This window comes from Molossus molossus, unplaced genomic scaffold, assembly GCF_014108415.1.
Source record: "Molossus molossus isolate mMolMol1 unplaced genomic scaffold, mMolMol1.p scaffold_m16_p_20, whole genome shotgun sequence".
Classification (NCBI taxonomy): Eukaryota; Metazoa; Chordata; class Mammalia; order Chiroptera; family Molossidae; genus Molossus; species Molossus molossus.
The window spans coordinates 23,118,415-23,135,147 of NW_023425356.1; the positions used below are offsets into that span (position 1 = coordinate 23,118,415).

The 16,733-nt window shown below is 55.6% G+C and overlaps 1 protein-coding gene across 2 annotated transcripts; it reads right to left on the reverse strand.

Moving 5' to 3' along the window:
• Nucleotides 1-545: 545 nt before the first annotated feature.
• On the reverse strand, nt 546-15,407 carry DENND4B (DENN domain containing 4B). 2 transcript variants are annotated; one of them, XM_036272590.1, is made up of 28 exons: nt 14,701-15,407; nt 13,606-13,945; nt 12,749-13,001; nt 12,443-12,512; nt 12,078-12,247; nt 11,762-12,006; nt 11,265-11,331; nt 11,111-11,169; nt 10,791-10,935; nt 10,360-10,535; nt 9,857-9,957; nt 9,261-9,476; nt 8,624-8,769; nt 8,160-8,299; nt 7,944-8,070; nt 7,324-7,530; nt 6,881-7,009; nt 5,373-5,619; nt 4,963-5,130; nt 4,214-4,602; nt 3,924-4,046; nt 3,563-3,732; nt 3,337-3,478; nt 2,910-3,146; nt 2,305-2,422; nt 2,048-2,213; nt 1,886-1,950; nt 546-1,786 (listed from the first exon to the last, which is right to left on the reverse strand). In XM_036272590.1, exons 1-28 carry the CDS (start codon nt 14,708-14,710, stop codon nt 1,641-1,643), a joined length of 4,572 nt encoding a protein of 1,523 aa, XP_036128483.1. In that variant the 5' UTR covers nt 14,711-15,407; the 3' UTR covers nt 546-1,640. The 2 variants fall into 2 exon arrangements, with proteins under 2 accessions (XP_036128483.1, XP_036128482.1); XM_036272589.1 differs by having other exon boundaries at nt 13,606-14,020.
• Nucleotides 15,408-16,733: the final 1,326 nt, after the last annotated feature.

Sequence of the window (16,733 nt, forward strand, 5' to 3'; positions counted from 1 at the left end):
TCTTTACTATGCTCAAGTAAGGATGGTGAAGAGTCCTCTAGTTTGAAGGTCCCAGAACTCAGAAGTAGTAATTTTCTTTTCATCCACTGATCTTACCCCCAGGAATTGCACTAAAAGCTCAGGTAAGTTATTTTCTCCATTGACACCCTCCCCCTCCCCCAAGACATTTCTATTTTATTGGCTAATCCCCTTTGGTAGTTGGTTTTGTAGCTCTGTTTGGAGTTGTTTCTGTATCTATTAGAAAAGGAGAACTCTGAGTAAGCCAAAAGGATTAGAAAAATGATACCTGTCTCCCTGATACCCAGATGCAGTGAGCCCCTTAATCATTGTCTCTATCTTCCTGGCACTGTCCCCAGGCTGAGACCCTGGTTGGAAAAATACTTCTTCCAGCCTGAGCAACCAAGAAGATCTAGGATGACTGCCAGGGCTCCCAGGATGAATAATGGCCACCAACACCAACTATTGGGGAGAGCATTGACATCCCTGTGGAAGTACTGGAGAAGTTGGGAGGGGGAAGGAAGCTGGGGGAGAGGAAAGAAGGCAGAGATGAGCTCAGGGCCTCCAGAGAATGAAGCCTTTGTGTGGGGTACAGATGAGGGACAAGGGGGTGATTGTGTGGGAGGGCCGGAAGTGCCGCAAAGACTGGCACCACCATAGCCAGCACCGGATTCACCCTTCTCCTGCTCTGAGCACTCCCTGTGCCTCAAGGGACCAGTAGCAGACCTGGTGAGGGAAAGCAAGGTGTACCTGAAGGCTGCAAGGGATAGAAACGTGAGAGGGAGGGTTTAGAGCCACGGGAGAAAAGAAAAGTACCCCCACCATTATCCCAGACCCAGGAAACAGGAGGCAGAAGAAAAAAGACAGAAGCAGCTTTTACTATATTTACATCCAACAAAATTCGCAAGGAACAGTCCTTATTGCACAGTCAGGGCCCTGGGTGGGTGATGTATTCCCCAGGTGGAATGGACAAGAAGGATTAGGACTCAGAGGGGGCACCAATTCTCTAAGAGGAGTTTGGGACTCCTCTAGTTCCCACCTCTTGACTTTTAAGGTGCTACAAACCATTGAACCATGGTGCCCCATTTCCCTTCTCTTTTTCACCATCCATAATAACTTCATAAGCAAGGGGGCTGTGGCTCTAGAATAACTTAAAATAAAATACAAATTCTAAGGTAGAAAGGCATGGAGAGCCTTGGACTCCTTCAGTAATTCTAGCAAAGAGGGACCATCCTGGATGGGGAATGATAGCCCTCCCTCCCTTTCAAGGCAAAGGCTCAGCTCTGTATCTTTCCAGTTGTTTTTTAAAACAAAAACTTCTGAATGACCAGGGCAGTGAAGATCTGTGGGTACCCTGGAATGGAGTTCCTAGTATAGGATGGGGAGAAACAGAGCTGTGCCAACTGCCCCCAGGCCTCCTCCAATGTCAGCATGAGTATACTGGGCAGGCTGGAGACAGGGAATTGTGACTTTTGGTAATAGTGGGTCCCTCTTCCTGCTGCCCCCACTTGGGGCCTATGGCTGGGCATATCTCCCAGCCCACTCCCGACTCCTCTATGAAAGGAACGGGGAAGCATATTATTTCTAGAATCCTTTCTCCCTTACCTCCCCACTCCAGGCTGGAGGGGGGAGCTTAAGGGTCCCTAGCATTCCAAAGGTGCTCCAAAATATTTTCGGCAATCAATGGCCTTTGGGGTGGGCATCTGTGCCCGCCGCTGCCTCAGCTCTTCTTTGCCCATGCTGCCGGCCAGCTTGTTAAAGGCAGACTTGTACTTCTTGTCGAAGGACACTAGGGAGGAAGGCGGAATGGAGGTTAAAAATAAGGATTCCAATCTCCCAAACCTGGCCCCAGATCCCTAAATTCCTCAACCCCCGCCTGCACCCTCACCTATGTTCACGTGGTCCTTGCCCATAGCAGCCATTGTCAGGAATAAGATCTCACGGTAGATACCCCTGGAGTGGAGACAGAAGGGTATGAGTGAGAGAAAGAGGACGCAGAGTACGGTACAGGCTAGCAAACTCCCAGATGGGACTCCCCCCCACTCCATACCTCTGTAGGTGCAGGCCTGTGGGAGGGGGCCCTAGAGTTTCTAGCAGGAGCCCTATAGCCTTGTGCACCTCACTGAGACCAACATGACGCAGCACTGACTCCAGCAAATCCAGGCTAAGGGATGCAGGTACTGGGCCTGGCCATGCCACCCGCTGGGGGATCTGGCCTGGGTGAAAGAAAGGCAGGTAGCTAGGATTATTAACCCCTCTGGATGTGGGACCCATCCCTTCCCACCCAAGGCCAAGTACCAGACTCACTGTGGACCCTCCAGAGCACATAGAGAGGTGGGCAGCTGTTGGGGTCAGGAGTCAGAACATCCCACAGCAGCCTCACCTGCACAGTTGCTGGGTCAGGCATTAGCCAAGGAGATGGGCCCTGTGGGAGGCCAAGAAAAAAGAGACAGTGAGGCTCATGGAAAATAGGACATGGACAGATGATGTTCCAAGACACACAGGGACATTACAGGACATAGCCAAAAAGAAGAGGACAAGAAACTGTCACCCACCATGAGAACGCAAGCTCCGAGAGCAAGGACTTTGTTCTGTAAACTGCTACATTCCTAGTGCCTAAAAACTGTGCCTGTGCTCAATAAATGTTGCTAAAAATGAGTAGACAAACATTAACAAATCTCTGTGTAAGTTATTACACAGTGTCTAACAATAGCCCTGTGAGGAGAACACTCATGCCATTTTATAGATGAGAAAATCAAGGCTCAGTAGTGAAGTGAAGGGGCGAGGAGTAAGACCAAGTACACTCAACTCCAAAGTGTGCTCCTTCTACAGTACTGAGGACACAGAGGACTGAGAGCAGGAGATGAGGAAGGAAGCACTCAGCAAGCAGGGAACCACATGAGGGCACTGACCTGGGGGGTTGGGGACCCATTGCAAGAGGCCAGCACCAGGCATGGCAGAATACTGGGCAGGCGCAGCCGTTGGAAATACCACAGAAGGTTCCAGAAGATGATGGGGTGAGCAGCAGGCAGCTCAGGCAACGCCAGCACTTCACTGCCCTCATTCTCTACCAGCGACTCCAGCTCCTTCCGCAGCACCAGGGGGCTCAGGTATGCCCATGCCCCACCCTCAACCCGCCTCGTGGCACCCTGTTGAGCACAAATGGGGAGGGCAGTGGAGGGCATGTGCCATGGCCCCATCCTCAGAGCCATGCTTCCACATGTCCAGCAGCTTCTGAGATGCCCCTTGCTCTCAACGCCCATCTTTGCCCAGCACCACTGAGGGCCCCCCACAGGGCAACACACACCATTCCTCATGGCCCTCTGGCCCAACCCTTACCCCCATGTGCCCATTGCAGAGCTGGGGCTCATCCAGGGCAAGACAGAGCCTGCGGTCACTGAGCACGGGGCCTGGGCCCCCAGGGACAGGAGCGTCTTTGCTGCCACTGGCACCAGCAGGGGCAGACTTGGGGCTGGAGGCACTGCAGGGGGATACAGGAGAGTTCAGCACTTGGACCTCTACTACCTCCTTGTCCCACCCAAAACACCCGCCCTGCTCTGGGCACCTGGGTCGAGAATCAACAGTCTGGACACTGAGAAGGGGCACAAAGGGGCAGGCGCAGAAGGGGCAGGTTGTGTTGAGGTTGGAGTCATCAGGTGCCCAGCCAGCCATAATCTCCTCATCATATACCAGCGAGTCACAGGCACGGCACAAGGAGCAGCTAGACAGCAGAATCTGGAGGCAAGAAGACCCCAGGAAGCAAGCCCTGCTTAGCCTCTAGGCTCAGGAGCCCAGGCTCCTTCCCCAGCCCCTCCCACCTCCAAATCCCAGCCCAGCCCCCTTCCACCTCCTCCCGCCTTTGACAGAGTGGATGGGTGTGGTATGTATATGTGTTCAAGCACATCTGTGTAGGAGGTTATCCTCACTTCCAGGGAAGGTGGCTGGAAGGATCCAGGGGTTTCAGTGAGGCGCTCTGAGGAACGGCGAAGGCTCAGGCTGCTGACAGAAGATTCTGAGAGGTCCCACTCACTGCCCAGAGAAGCTGAGCTCTACCATACATGAGAAAGCAGGGTCAGCCAAAACCCATGCTTCTCTTCACCCAGGATGGTGATTTCAACCACCCCTCAGGGCCCTCTTTGGCACTCTCCAGTTAGCAGCCCCTCCCCACCCAATCCTCCCAGTACTTAAGTGTCTGGACCACCCCCTTGCTGGCTACCTCGGAGGCAGTGGATCCAGGGCGCTCCCAGGGATGCAGAAGACTATCCATAGGGCTGCGGCGGGCTGGGGGAGGCTGGTCAGGGGGCAGCTCAATTGGGGGAATGCGAGAGGCAGAGGAGCGGCGGGAAGGAGTGAGCAGCTGCTGGAGGCGGGCACCCAGCCCTCGTCTGGGGATGCTGGCCTCATCCTGATGCCCAATAGCCTTGGGTACAAGCTCACTTAGTCCTTCCATGGCTTCAGTGGACTGGGTACTCAGGGCTGAGCCTGAGTCTCCTGGGCTGCCTCCAGCTACCAGCTCCTCTCCAGTCAGGCTCAGATCTGAGAGGCTTCCATCGTGCCAGGGCACAGGTGATCCCCGGGGCTCCAGTACCCCCAAGGCCTCTATCACTGCAGGACAGAGAAGGATCAGGGAAAATGAAGCCTGGCCCTTCCTCCAAAGATTCAGTAAACACAGTTCCTGGCTGCACAAACTCAGGCACCACAACCCCTATCATAACAGCATTTTTTTGTGTGTGTGGTACATGCCCCTAGTGGGAACCAAACCCGGGACTCTCTGGTCTGCAGGCTGATGCTCAACCGCTGAGCCAAACTGGCCAGGGCTCATGACAGCATTCTGGGCAAGATTCCCTCAAAGCCTGTAGTCCCCACCACAGAGAGGCACCCCTCCATCCTGCCTCGAGTCTTCCTCTCTCACTTGCAAGTAGTTAGGAAAGCTGGCTGGGGTGTTGGTCAGTCAAGGGCACTCACTGTGGGCCACGCCAGCCTCCACAGTGGGTTGTGCCCCTTGGGCACTGCCCAGGCTGCCACTCTTCACCAGGCGCCCCTTGGGTGAGGCCAGGTCCCGAAGGCTTCGCCCAGCCCAAGTAGTCTGGCGCTGAAGGGGGCGGGAAGGGGAGGGGCACTCCAGATAGGGCTCTGTAAAAGACAAGGAGGGGCTGAAAGGCAGCTGGCTGGAAACCCAGCCCTCTGTTCCAAAACAGAACTCCTTGCATGGACCTGGCGTTGTAAGGTTCCTTGTAGAATTCCATCTATTTTGTTACCAGCCAAGTGTAGTTTACCCATCCCCAGAATACCCAGTGCCAAACACTAGGCCAGCCCCAGCTCTCCATGCCTCTCCCTGCCTGAGCCCCAAGCCTGTGTCACCAATCCCTGCCTACCTGTCTGGGAGGTGCCTGCCTCCTGTGCTGCTGCCTGCTGCTGCTGCTGCTGTTTCTGCGGCTGCTGCTGCTGCTGCTGCTGCTGTTTCTGCTGCTGCTGCTGCTGCTGCTGCTGCTGCTGCTGCTGCTGCCACCGTTCTCTCAAGGGCTGGCGGAACTGAGCAGCCCCCAGGACAATGTTCCGAAGCTTGGCCCAGCGCAGGCGCCCACCCGGTGTACCAGATGGCCATTTGCTTTCCAGCACAGCCTGCCAAGCACAACACCCATCAAGATGGCCTACTTTCACACTCTGACCCCAGCCTGACACTTATTGTCTGTCCTGGAGCCCCAGGGACCACCTTCCCCTCTAGACCTGCTGCCTAGGACTGTCCTGCCATTGGCTCAGTCAGAAACAAAATCCCAGAAGAGGCAGTTGGCAGCAGCCACCACTGGGAGGGGTGCAGAGGAAGCTAGAAGCAGGGAGACAATTTATTTCCAGACTCTGCTACTTATAAACTATATGGCTTTGAAGAAACCATTTCACTTTTTTGGTCACTAGTTTCCTCATTTGAAAAACAGGAGGCAGTTTGGTGTCATGGATAAGGGCCCAAATTCAGGAGACATCAATATTCCTGTGTTCCTATCTTACTTTCCTAACTTACTCGCTGTGGGACATTGGACAAGATACTAACTCTACAACCTCATTGCTTCATCTGTAAAAGGAGGAGAATAATGCTTCCAGCCTGGCTGGTGTGGCTTAATGGATTAAACATAGTCCCAGGGACTGAGAAGTCCCAGTCAGGGCACATACCCAGGTTGCGGGCTTGATCCCCAGTAGGGGGCGTGCACAAAGCAGCTGATCGATGTTTCTCACTCACAATGATGTTTCTATCTCTCTCTCTAAAAAAATCAATAAAAACATATTTAAGCCCAGCTGGTGTGCTCAATAGTTGAGTGTCGACCCATGCACCGAGAGGTCACCAGTTCAATTCCCAGTCAGGGCACATGCCTGCCCAGGTTGTGGGCCCGATCCCCAGCTGGGGGCATGCAGGAGGCGGCCAATCAATGTTCTCTCTCATCAATGTCTCTATTTCTATCCCTCTCCCTTCCTCTCTCTCTAAGATCAATAAAGAAAAGTTAAAAACAAACCAAAAAAAACATTTAAAAATAACAATAATAATAATAATTATTATTATTCTTCCACCTCTTGGGGCTACAGTGAAGATAAAATGATGTCAAATGTATCCTGGCACACTGGCTAGCACTGTTAGCTATGGCTGGGAGGTAGCAGTACTTGCCCACCTTGTCAGGGCTCTTATGAATATCAAAGCAGCCAGGCATGAGAAAATCCAAAGTAGGTGCTAAGACACTACAGAAGCACATAGATGGAAATGCTTATGGGACCTAGTTGGATTGTACAGGCCCAATCTCCAAGGAGAGGGGAGAGCACCAGGTGTCAGGGAGCAGCATCCTCCCCATACACACACCTGGCACATGCTACCGTCCCACCTTAGCCCCAAATTTGGTACCTTATTGTAGTAGCCATAGGTGATGGTGTTGGGCACGATGCCTGCCTGCCGCATCTCCAGCATGACCCGCACAGACAGCACAGGCTGCCCATAGTGCGAGCAGAGCTGCATCAGCACCCGGTAACACACCTGGGCCAGGAGAGGTACAGGATGAGGGGACTCCCTCCCAACCCAAACCCTCAAGTCTCAGCAAGCACCTCTTCCTACCTCTCCAGTTCTCACAGACTTCATTGGCCCCTGGCAGCTCCTAGAGCTGCTTCAGAGCCCCACAGTTTCAGCTGACCCCACTACCCTCCAGTCCTTGCTGCTGTCCGCCCGTCATGCTCATTCATTCAGTGAATCTTATGGTGCATCTGGCAACTCCAAGGCATCTGCCTTCCCAGGTCTCCAGTGAATCTCCTTTTCACAGCACCCATGACTGCACAAGCCCAGTGGGTACCCACCTCATCAGGCAGCACCACCTTGTGGCTCTCCATCTGGCGCAGCACGTGGTAAGCAGTGTGCAGTGCTTGCACCCGGGAGGGTGATGACCGCACATAGGCAGGCAGACACAGGAACCACAGCCCATAGCAGTGACCCAGCAGGCACCGGGCCCACAGCTCAGGCACTGCCGCAGACTTCTGCGCCATCCGCTGAGCAACCTTCATCTCCTAGGTGGGGCAGGGGACACATCTGGGTGAATACAATGCCAGGGCAGGGCAGTCTTGAAATGATGTGGGAGAAGCAGCCCCCTTCCTGAAGAAAGGGCTGTGCTTGGAGGAGGCAGGAGGGTTGCTGCACACACAAGCCTCAGCCCCAGAACCCTAGGCAGAGAGTCCAAGCCCCTGGGCATGGGCAGATGCCCTAGAAGAGGTAGCACACCACTGGATTCCCAGAGTGCTCAGAAGATGAAGATGATGATGATGACAATGGTAACAACAGCAAATGTTTTCTGTGCCAGGCATACGTAAACCTCCTAACAACCTTATGGGGTAGATACTAGTATAGGCATTTCACAGATGAAGAAGCTGAAGCAGCAGCCCTTGGCTGAGCCAGATGCCTCTGAGGGGCACCTGCTGGTTACCTGTTTGGTTCGGCGAGGGGCAGGACTGCTAGGGGCACTACGGGACGGGCCTGGCACAGGCAGAGCCCCAGTTTGCTCTTGGGGAGACTCAAACAGCTCAGCCCGTAGCTCTGGAAACCCATCGTAGCTGGAGGGGCAGAGAACAACGTCAGGAGCAGTCAGCGCTAAGCTAGCCTGTGTGGCTCTGAAACAAAGAAGGGCACAAGAGGCTCTCACCAGTACTGGGGAATGGGTTCACTGCCCTCTGGCACCGGAGGCTCCTCAGGAGGCGTGATAAAAACAGTGAGCTCACTTCCTGACAGCTCCTCCAGCTCCACCAAGGGTGTCGACTCCGGCTTCTCCTGCTCTGGGTGGACCTGCGGCAGGACAGTAAGAGAGTGAGTATCAAGATTGTGGGCGTGGAGCATGGTCAGGGTGTCCAGAAGGTGGCAGCTCCCCAGAAAGCACATCCACGGGGAAGGAGCAAGTGCACTAAGACTCCACCAGGTCCTGGAGGTCAGGAATGGAAAGATGGGGTACATATAAGCCAGCCATGTGTGGCTACACAGGCTATGTACTGAATAACTCCAGGGACACCATCCCCGTACAGAGTCGTGTTTATAATGGTGGTGGGGTAACAGAGACAGCCAAGAGGAGAGCAGAGAACAAGGAGCATGAAAAGAAGGGACAATTTTCAAAACCTTATCAACGCAAGAGTCAAAGAATTCAAGGGCAGCATGCCGAGCAGAGCCAAACGAGCATTCCTCGATGAACTGCGAGAACATCTGCGTGCGCAGCAGCTGAGAGTACAACTTGTGGCTGGAGCGTTCCCGGGACTTAAGGAAGCCTGAGGGGATGAGAATGGGGCAGGGGAGGAAGGTTACCAGGCTTCCCTACCACAGTCATACCCGTCCTGAACCCTTTTCCTGGCCCCCTGCCCATCCAAGCTATCATTTCTTTGGCCCCTCTGGCACAACTGCCCCATACTCCAAGCCACTGGTTCATCTCCCCCAGCACCATGCTCCAATGGAATGCCTTTTGTCTGTCTGTACCTACTCCCTCAAACTGGGGTTTCTCCAAAACCAGAGTCCCTGAAGAGAGCTTCATGCGGGTGGCTCACCAGAAGCCTTCCTGTGCCCACCCCGACGCCCCAGAGAGCAGGACCACAGCTGGTTCCTCTTTGTACCCTTATTCCCTCCAAGCCCAGAAGAGTGTATGGCTCAAAGTGGGTGCCCTTAAAAATCTGCTGAGTGAAGGAATAAGCAACTGAATGGTCTCCAGTCCTCCTGGCCACCTTTCCCGAGACACCCTTCCCAAGCTGAGACAGGCCCACTTTACCCTGCAGGAAGAAGAGGTTGTCAACATCACGAACCCCTTCAAAGGGGGCCTTGGTGAGTGGACGCAGAAAGTCCCGGTAACCCTTGAGCAGGCAGGCCATGAAGCGAAGGAAGGCCCCCTGGACTTCGCGCTCCAGCCTCGTCCGGCGGCCACACACTGCCTCGTAGTCTGTCAGTAGGAACTCCAGGGATGCCTCCTCCTCAGGCCCAGTGTATGCTAGGGACCAGGGCAGCCCTGAGACTCAGAGCCAGCCACTGAAGGGCTAGCCCCAACCCTGCTCTGCACACGAGTCTCCACCACTGTCTGGCCACCTCTAGCTGCTGACTGACTTTGCACTAATATTGACTGAAAAGCTACCCTGAGGTAAGTTTCAAGTCTCCCCAGTGTCAAGTCTGTTCTTCCCAATATATTAAGGAATATTAATAGTGTATGTCCCTCCCTCTTGCTTAAATTGGAATTTGAATTTCCCTCACTTCCACCAAATGAAATCCTAACTCCTCTAACCTCCTCAAATAAGATCTAGCTCTCCACAGGCCTCCCAAAACTGGGGATTTAAGGTCAATGACAGTGTCCAGCCTCCCTCCCAAGCTTCTCACTCTGATCCAGCTGCTGGTACAGGTTTGTCAGTGTAGCTAGCAGAACCTTGTAGGGTCTGCGGGGCAATGTCCGAGGAGTGAGGGGCTTCTTTTCCTCTGTCCTATGAGAGAAGCAGAAGGAAGAAAAGGCTATGGGGCTCCTCACCAGCCTCCCCCACTTTTTGCCTAAGGCTCCTTTTATTTATTTTATTTTTTTATCCTCACCAGAGGACATTTTTTCAATTTTTTGTTCAGATAGAGTGGGGGGGGGGAGAAACATCGACGTGAAAGGGACACATCGAGTGGCTGCCACCGGCACAACCAACCAGGGCCGGGGACAAACTGCAACTGAGGTACATGCCCTTAGCGGGAACCAACCCGGGTCTCTCTGGACCGCAGGCCGATGCTCTAACCGCTGAGCCAAACTGGCCAGGGCCTAAGGCTCCTTTTAAACAGCTAGTACCCCATACACCCGCCCTCATGCTTCCTCCCTGCAGCCCCTTGAATGAGAACAGCCATCTTACTGGAAGAGCGTGTTGGTATCAAGATCAACACAGATGACATCAGAAGGTGGGTCGTGCAAATCGAAGTAGCTGGAGTGGATACCCACAATGAAGGGCACGGGGGCGCTCAGCACATCAGCCAGCACCAGCGGGCACAGGGGGATGTAGGGGCACTGCCACTGCAGCGGGAAGATCATCTGAAGCACCAGGGAGTGAGGAGCAGTGAGCAGAAGGTTGGGGGAGCACGAGAGAAGGGGTCATTGGCTTTGAGTGGGTGGTGTCTGCTGAGAGAAACTGTTGGAGGTGGGCTCCAATGAAGAGCCCCTGATGGAAGCTGTATGTCCCTGTAGGCTGTGCCCAAGGAGGAGGCTGAGGAACCCTCCCTGATAAAGAGAGATGGGTCACCTGAAAGGACATTCTGGGGAAGGCAGACTGGGCAAGGGGGCACTCACAGAGACGAGGGCCTCACAGACGCTGGTGAGCAGGTCTGGCCGCAGCGAATGGACGAGCAGCTTGTGCTCTGTGAGCACAGCCAGCAGTAATGTGATGGCCAGCTCAGGGCCTAGGCTCTGCAGCAGCTGCAAGAAGCTGGCACCACTGTGGGTAACACCAAGGTAGAGGAAAAGTTACCAGGAGACCCCGGAGACCTTTTCCTGGTCACTGGGCACAGACACCACCTGGGGCCAGCCTGCACAGACCTCACAGCTGTGCCCACCAGCCTGGCACCTTCCATGTCCTTGGTCATCAACCCCCTCCCAACTTGGGCACATACCTGAGGGGCAAGGGTGAGGATACAGGCTGGCAGAGGAGCAGATTGTCATAGGGAGACATCTGGGAGGCAGTAGAGGCATGGGTCAGGATAATGGAGGCTAATCCCTACCAACTGCCCTCCTCCCACCCAATCCCAGCCTGGCCTCAGCCCTCACCTGCACCAGGATGCGGGGTCTCTGTGGGGAAGGGAAGGGGACGTTGTGAATGAAGTGGGAGATATGCCTGGGGGAGAGAGGTATACCGGTCAGGGGCAGATTCCCCAATCTATCTCTATCCTACCTTCACATTCACTCTCAGTCACCTGTCCCCAAGAACTTTATTCCTCTCTGACCTCTGCCTTGAGCCTGCATCAGCCATCAGAGCAACCATTACATACAGAATTCATGCAAAACAGAAAAGAGATCCCCTCTGAGCATGCACAGGCCCTTGCCAGGACTTAGCTAGCAAGTGTGGACTGGATTTCAGGCCCCTCTCCCCCTCAGTCAGTGGCACTTTTGTAATGTAGTACAACCACATACTACAGCCCTGTCCCCCACTCCTCTGCGCACCTCCCCCACACACACCCCCATCTGCTCCATCCTAATCTCTTCCATCTCTCCTGGCCTCCTGATCCCCTCAGACTCCGTCCCAGTGTCAGGGGAGCAGTGCTCACGCTTCCAAGGGCAGGCGATGGGGGCCTGAGACGGAGTAGCGATAGAGGAAGGTAAGGAAGGCACGGAAGGCAGGGAAGGCAGGCCAGCGGGACAGCACAGCAATGGCACGCCGGCTGCGCACCGCTCGGCCCCCCAGCACCCGGCCTCGTTCCACAGCGCTCAGCAGGCCCAGGGCTCGTGACTGTCGCTCTGAAAGCCTGGCCCTTGGGAACGCCTCGTAGAACTGCAGGGCAGCGCCATACACCTGTTGGGGACAGAGGGGTAGTCAGGTGGGCCTGCACAGCCCGGACCCCTTCCCACACTCCACATACCCACCTTATTACCAGCTGCACCCGTCAGCACAAAGGTGGAGAAAACAGGCACCGGGTACTTGGTCTGAGCAGGCCAGCACTCAATAGTGGCCCCCATGGGTAGGCAGAAGACGGGCACTGACTCAGGCAGCGGAAATGTCTCATTGTCCTCCTCTGGGTAGCGACCCAGCAGCTCTGCACCCCCAGCAGAGTGGGGGGCACCCAAAAGGAGGAGGGCACATCAGGCTCCAAGGGAAAGAACTGGGGGATCCCAGAGAAGGGCCAAGTGGCAAAGGGGAATTCTGGGGACAAGGAAGGTGCCAGTCAAGAGGCACCAGGGCAGAGGGACATGGAGGGCCAAGGGGTTAGAGGGACAAAAGAGCAACTCACCTGCCTCATACACAAGTGTGTTGGCCTTGGCCAGGCCCACCTTGTAGCACAGGTACACTGCTGGGCCCCACTGCCGCAGAAATGGCAAGAGACAAGCAAATACACAACTAACAAAGGTTTCTGGGGCCCACTTTCTCCACCACGCCTAAGTGGTCTGTAGAATTCCCACTAATTCCAGTCCCCCAAGAGCAGTCATCCCTCTGGGCCCACACCTGTCACTAGAGCCCTTGGGCCTAGGATATCCAGTGTCCACACCCTCACGCCAAGATGGTGAAGGTCTCAGCTCTCGGTCCCAGCCCCACTCACCATGCCAGGGTTGAGGTTGCGAGGCAGTCGGCAGTAAGTATGAGGAGTGCCCTCTCCCTTGCTGGGCAGCACCAGGCAGAGGTCAGTGATGCCCAAGGCATGCAGCCCTGCCCCCTCTGCTGCCCGCCGGTAAGTGAGGTAGGTGCGGGGGTGCCCAGGTCCTGGAGGGGCCAGGTTGGCAGAGTGGCTGTAGGGTGTCGTGTCTAATACTTGGAAGCCAGGCTTGGGACGTTCCTTCCCCTCATACAACACCCTTGGCACAGAGAGCAGAGAGAGATGTCGAATTCGGGGCAGAGGAGAAAGACCCCAGTCCTGCCAGATCTGTCTACTCAGTCCTACCTACCAGTCTTGTACCCTCAGCCTCTTCTAACCCTGACTCCAGAGCTCACTTATTGCTGAACTCTGCCCTCCAAAATCCTGTGCCCCTCTTCTGCCTTTGTCTCTACTTCTTGATCAGTAACAACCCCTCAGGCCTTCGATGGCTTAGTCATTAATAAATGTTAAGAAAAAAGTAACCATTTACTGAGTCCATGCTAAGTCCCTTCCATGGATGATCTCATTTAATCTTCTCAATCACCTTATGAGGAGGTATAGTTTTCCCCACTTCATAGATGAGGAAACAGATCCAGAGGGACTCAAACCCCACTCAAGATCACACAGCTAGCAAGTAGCAACACTAGTACAGGAACCCAAATCAGTATGAGGATTAAATGGATACAACTTCAATCCCTTCTCCTTGGCCGCTAGCCAGCCCACTGTTTTCCCATTCCCATTGCCCATCCCTCATCCCATACCTGTACCTCACCCCACAGTCCCTCCCAGTCTCCCCTGGTGCCAGCATGGGTAGGGGCACACACCCTAGCTCCACGAGGGGGGGCTTGTCACGGCCCCTGCGGTAGCAGATGACAGGTTGAGTTCCACCCAGAAGCCCAGCACTGAGTTCCAAGGGGTGACCCTCTGCAGAGGTCAGGATGCATGTATAGCCCTGGGGCACCTCCTCGCCCAGCGCCCTAGCGATGACTGCCACATCTGTGATGGGCTCAGCTGGCCGGGGAGGGCACAGGGACCCACTGGGTTCAGGAACCCATGTTTCTTCAGGGATGGGTGCTCCGTTTCCTGCAAGCCCAGCTATCACGAAGTAATCCACCAGCCGGGGGGGCCGCTCCTCCGCCATGGCCCCCCCCTCACTCACTGCATCTGGAATGGTCAAGAAGGCTGGTGTTGCTATGACAACTAGGGTGCTCCCTGTTGCTCCCCTCCTCTTCCTAGTCCCTTTAAGGAAAGACAGGATCAGTGGTCAGCCAATCCTGAACTCTCCCGCCTATGACATCACCAGGCCCTCAGCGCCCCACTACAGCTCCTTAAAGAGACCAGGACCCTCTCTTAGTGGTACTAGCCCTCTGCCAAAGGGAACCAAACTCTACTCCACTACACACAGCTAACCTAGGCTCTGACATCACTTTGTTCCTGTATCCCTTTCAAAGACCCCCACCCCTCCTCACCCCCTACCCATACAGAGTTATAACAGATCAATCTTTTCTGTAGTGGCCAGCAATGACATCATTAATTTTGGCCATGACATCATGACAATCTTACAGTCTTTTTAATGGTTTCTGACCATCTTAATCTGGTTATGACATCCTAAGAAATGCATCGGCCAGTTAATGTTCTTAAAGAACCCACATCTGGGTTTTTGTGAGGACCCCACAAGTGTCCAGAAAGCCCACAAAACCCAAGCTTTAGTGTCCTCTCACCAGACTAAAGTGTCCTTTTTCCTCACTTAATTCCACTAACCGGCATCCCCCACCAAAAAAGTGCCCACCCACCTCCAGGATCCTTGGGTTATCCCCAGTGAGGACAAAAGCCACTGTGGGAGACAGCCCCGGCCATTCACATGCCCTCCTCCATGATGCCCAGAAACGCCCGCAACAGGTCAGTAACTGAGTTCTCACCTGCTTCCATGGCCCAACCCCAGAGAGTAGGAGCCCAAGGGTCCTGGGGAGCCCCAACGTGCAGAAGCTAGGAAAGAGCTTGGTGGGTGGCTTGCAGCAGAGGGCAGAAGGAGAGGGGGTGCTTCAGAGGGGAAGGGAGGTGACTTCCTGGAACAGTGGAGGGGAAGCTGTAGCTCAGCTCAGCTCAGCGGAAGTCAGCCTATGGGTGTGTGGGGGGGGCTTACTGTTGAAGGTGCCAACACAGCATCATGTCAAGTGGAACCTCATACTAAAGGATCCCCAGCAAAGCAGAGGAGGTTCAGAATGGCTCCAGGATGTACAGTCCTACTTAACCTCAGAGGACTTCAGGGAGCAAGGGAATCTCATAGAGTCAGGTTGGCTTTCTCCTCAACATGGCCTCTGGATACACACACACACACACACCCCTCCACCTCCAGCTAAATTTAGCCTTGGGTCTGGAAGGTGAAAAGCCAGGAGTCAGCATCAGCCTCCTAATTTAGCTCTGGGACACAAGGATATCCCTCACCCACTGCAGGCGAATGGGCGCCCTATGCCCCAGGCAGCAGGCAGGAGCCCTTAGGTGGGCCGAGTTGAGGGGCAAGTGGGTGGCCCCGATCCGCAGGACCTGCGCACTAGAGCTTCCCTCACCCAACCCGGGGAAAACCCTGCATAAGTAAAGGCAAGGGGCACGGGCGCCACTCCGGGTCCCAATGCCCACACGCTAGGCGACGGGAAGTTCAGGCTGGGGCAGAGGGCGCGTGGAGCAGGAGACTGCTGAGGAAGGGGCAAGAGCTCAGGGGACAGGAGCGGCAACGCGGGAGGGGGGAGGGGATGACAGCAGCAGCCCCGGCCACCTCGTGACCAGAGCAGGAGGGAGGAGTGCTCTTGCTCCTGACCCGCAGGAGCAAGAGGGTACAGGCGCCGGGCGCAGCTAGCGAACTCCCCTCCACTTTCACTTCCCCAGGAGAGAGGAACCGGAACCAGATGTGCCACGCCGGAGAGCAGCTGGGGGACCTCCCCCAGCCCGCACCCTCTCCCTTCCTTCCCCGCCCGCCGCCCCGCCCTGTCCAGCCCCTACCTGCCTGCCCTGCGACTCCCTGGCCTGCCCGCTGCGGGCGGCTCGGAGGGTGGGCTGGCGGGCGGCCGACGGGCGGCGGACGGCGGGCTACCCAGCCCCGGACATGGCGCACCCGACTTGGGCACCACTCCTTCCCAGGCGGCCAGGGAAGGAAGGAGAGGCAGGCGAGGGCGCCGGGACGCGGTGGAGGGAGATCCCGGCGATCCCGCGCTGCGCCACGCAGAGGACTGTGCTGCCGTGCAGCCTACTTGGGCGCGCGCTCCTCCCGGCTCCCGCTCCTTCGGGCTCCCGCTGGGCTGGAGGTGGGGTGCTCCTCCGCGTGCCTCGCTTTCTCCGCTCCCCCCACCACCCCCACTCAGGGACTGTGGGCAGAGAAGCTCCCCCCCACGCCCTCCTGGGCCGGCGGCCGTGACCCTAGCGGCGCCTGCCCAGCGCCGGGCCAGCGCCCGGCCAGAGCCCAGCGGCCTGCAGCGCGACCCCTGGAGGCTAGGAGGGCCCCTTGCACCCAAGCAGCTTCTTACACTGCAGGACACTGCCAGGGCAGCCTCTGAAGTCCAAGGCGTGCTCCTAGTCAGACATGCAGGCCTGGGAGAAGGCCCTGAAGGCCTAGGCAGTGAACACCCAGGTGGCTGCCCCTACTTTCACATTTAGGGCACCTTCAGTTCTCTTTTCTGAAAATGACAAAAGCTTTGGAAAGAGGAAGAGGAAAGGCCAGGACTGTTAGGGTATGAAAATTGTGGTAGAGGTGTGGGTAACTGAGGAGGGACATGACCCTTCTGACTATGCTGGGAATGGAAGAGAAGAGGGGAGAGGCTAGGATGGTTAGAGGGCTAGCAGCAACCCAAGCCAGAGAGAGAAAATCTCTTTGGAACATGGTTAGCACTCAAGCATCTACAGGGTGAATGAATGAATGAAGAGTGGAGAGGGTGAATTCATGATTAGTGAGGGGGTTAGG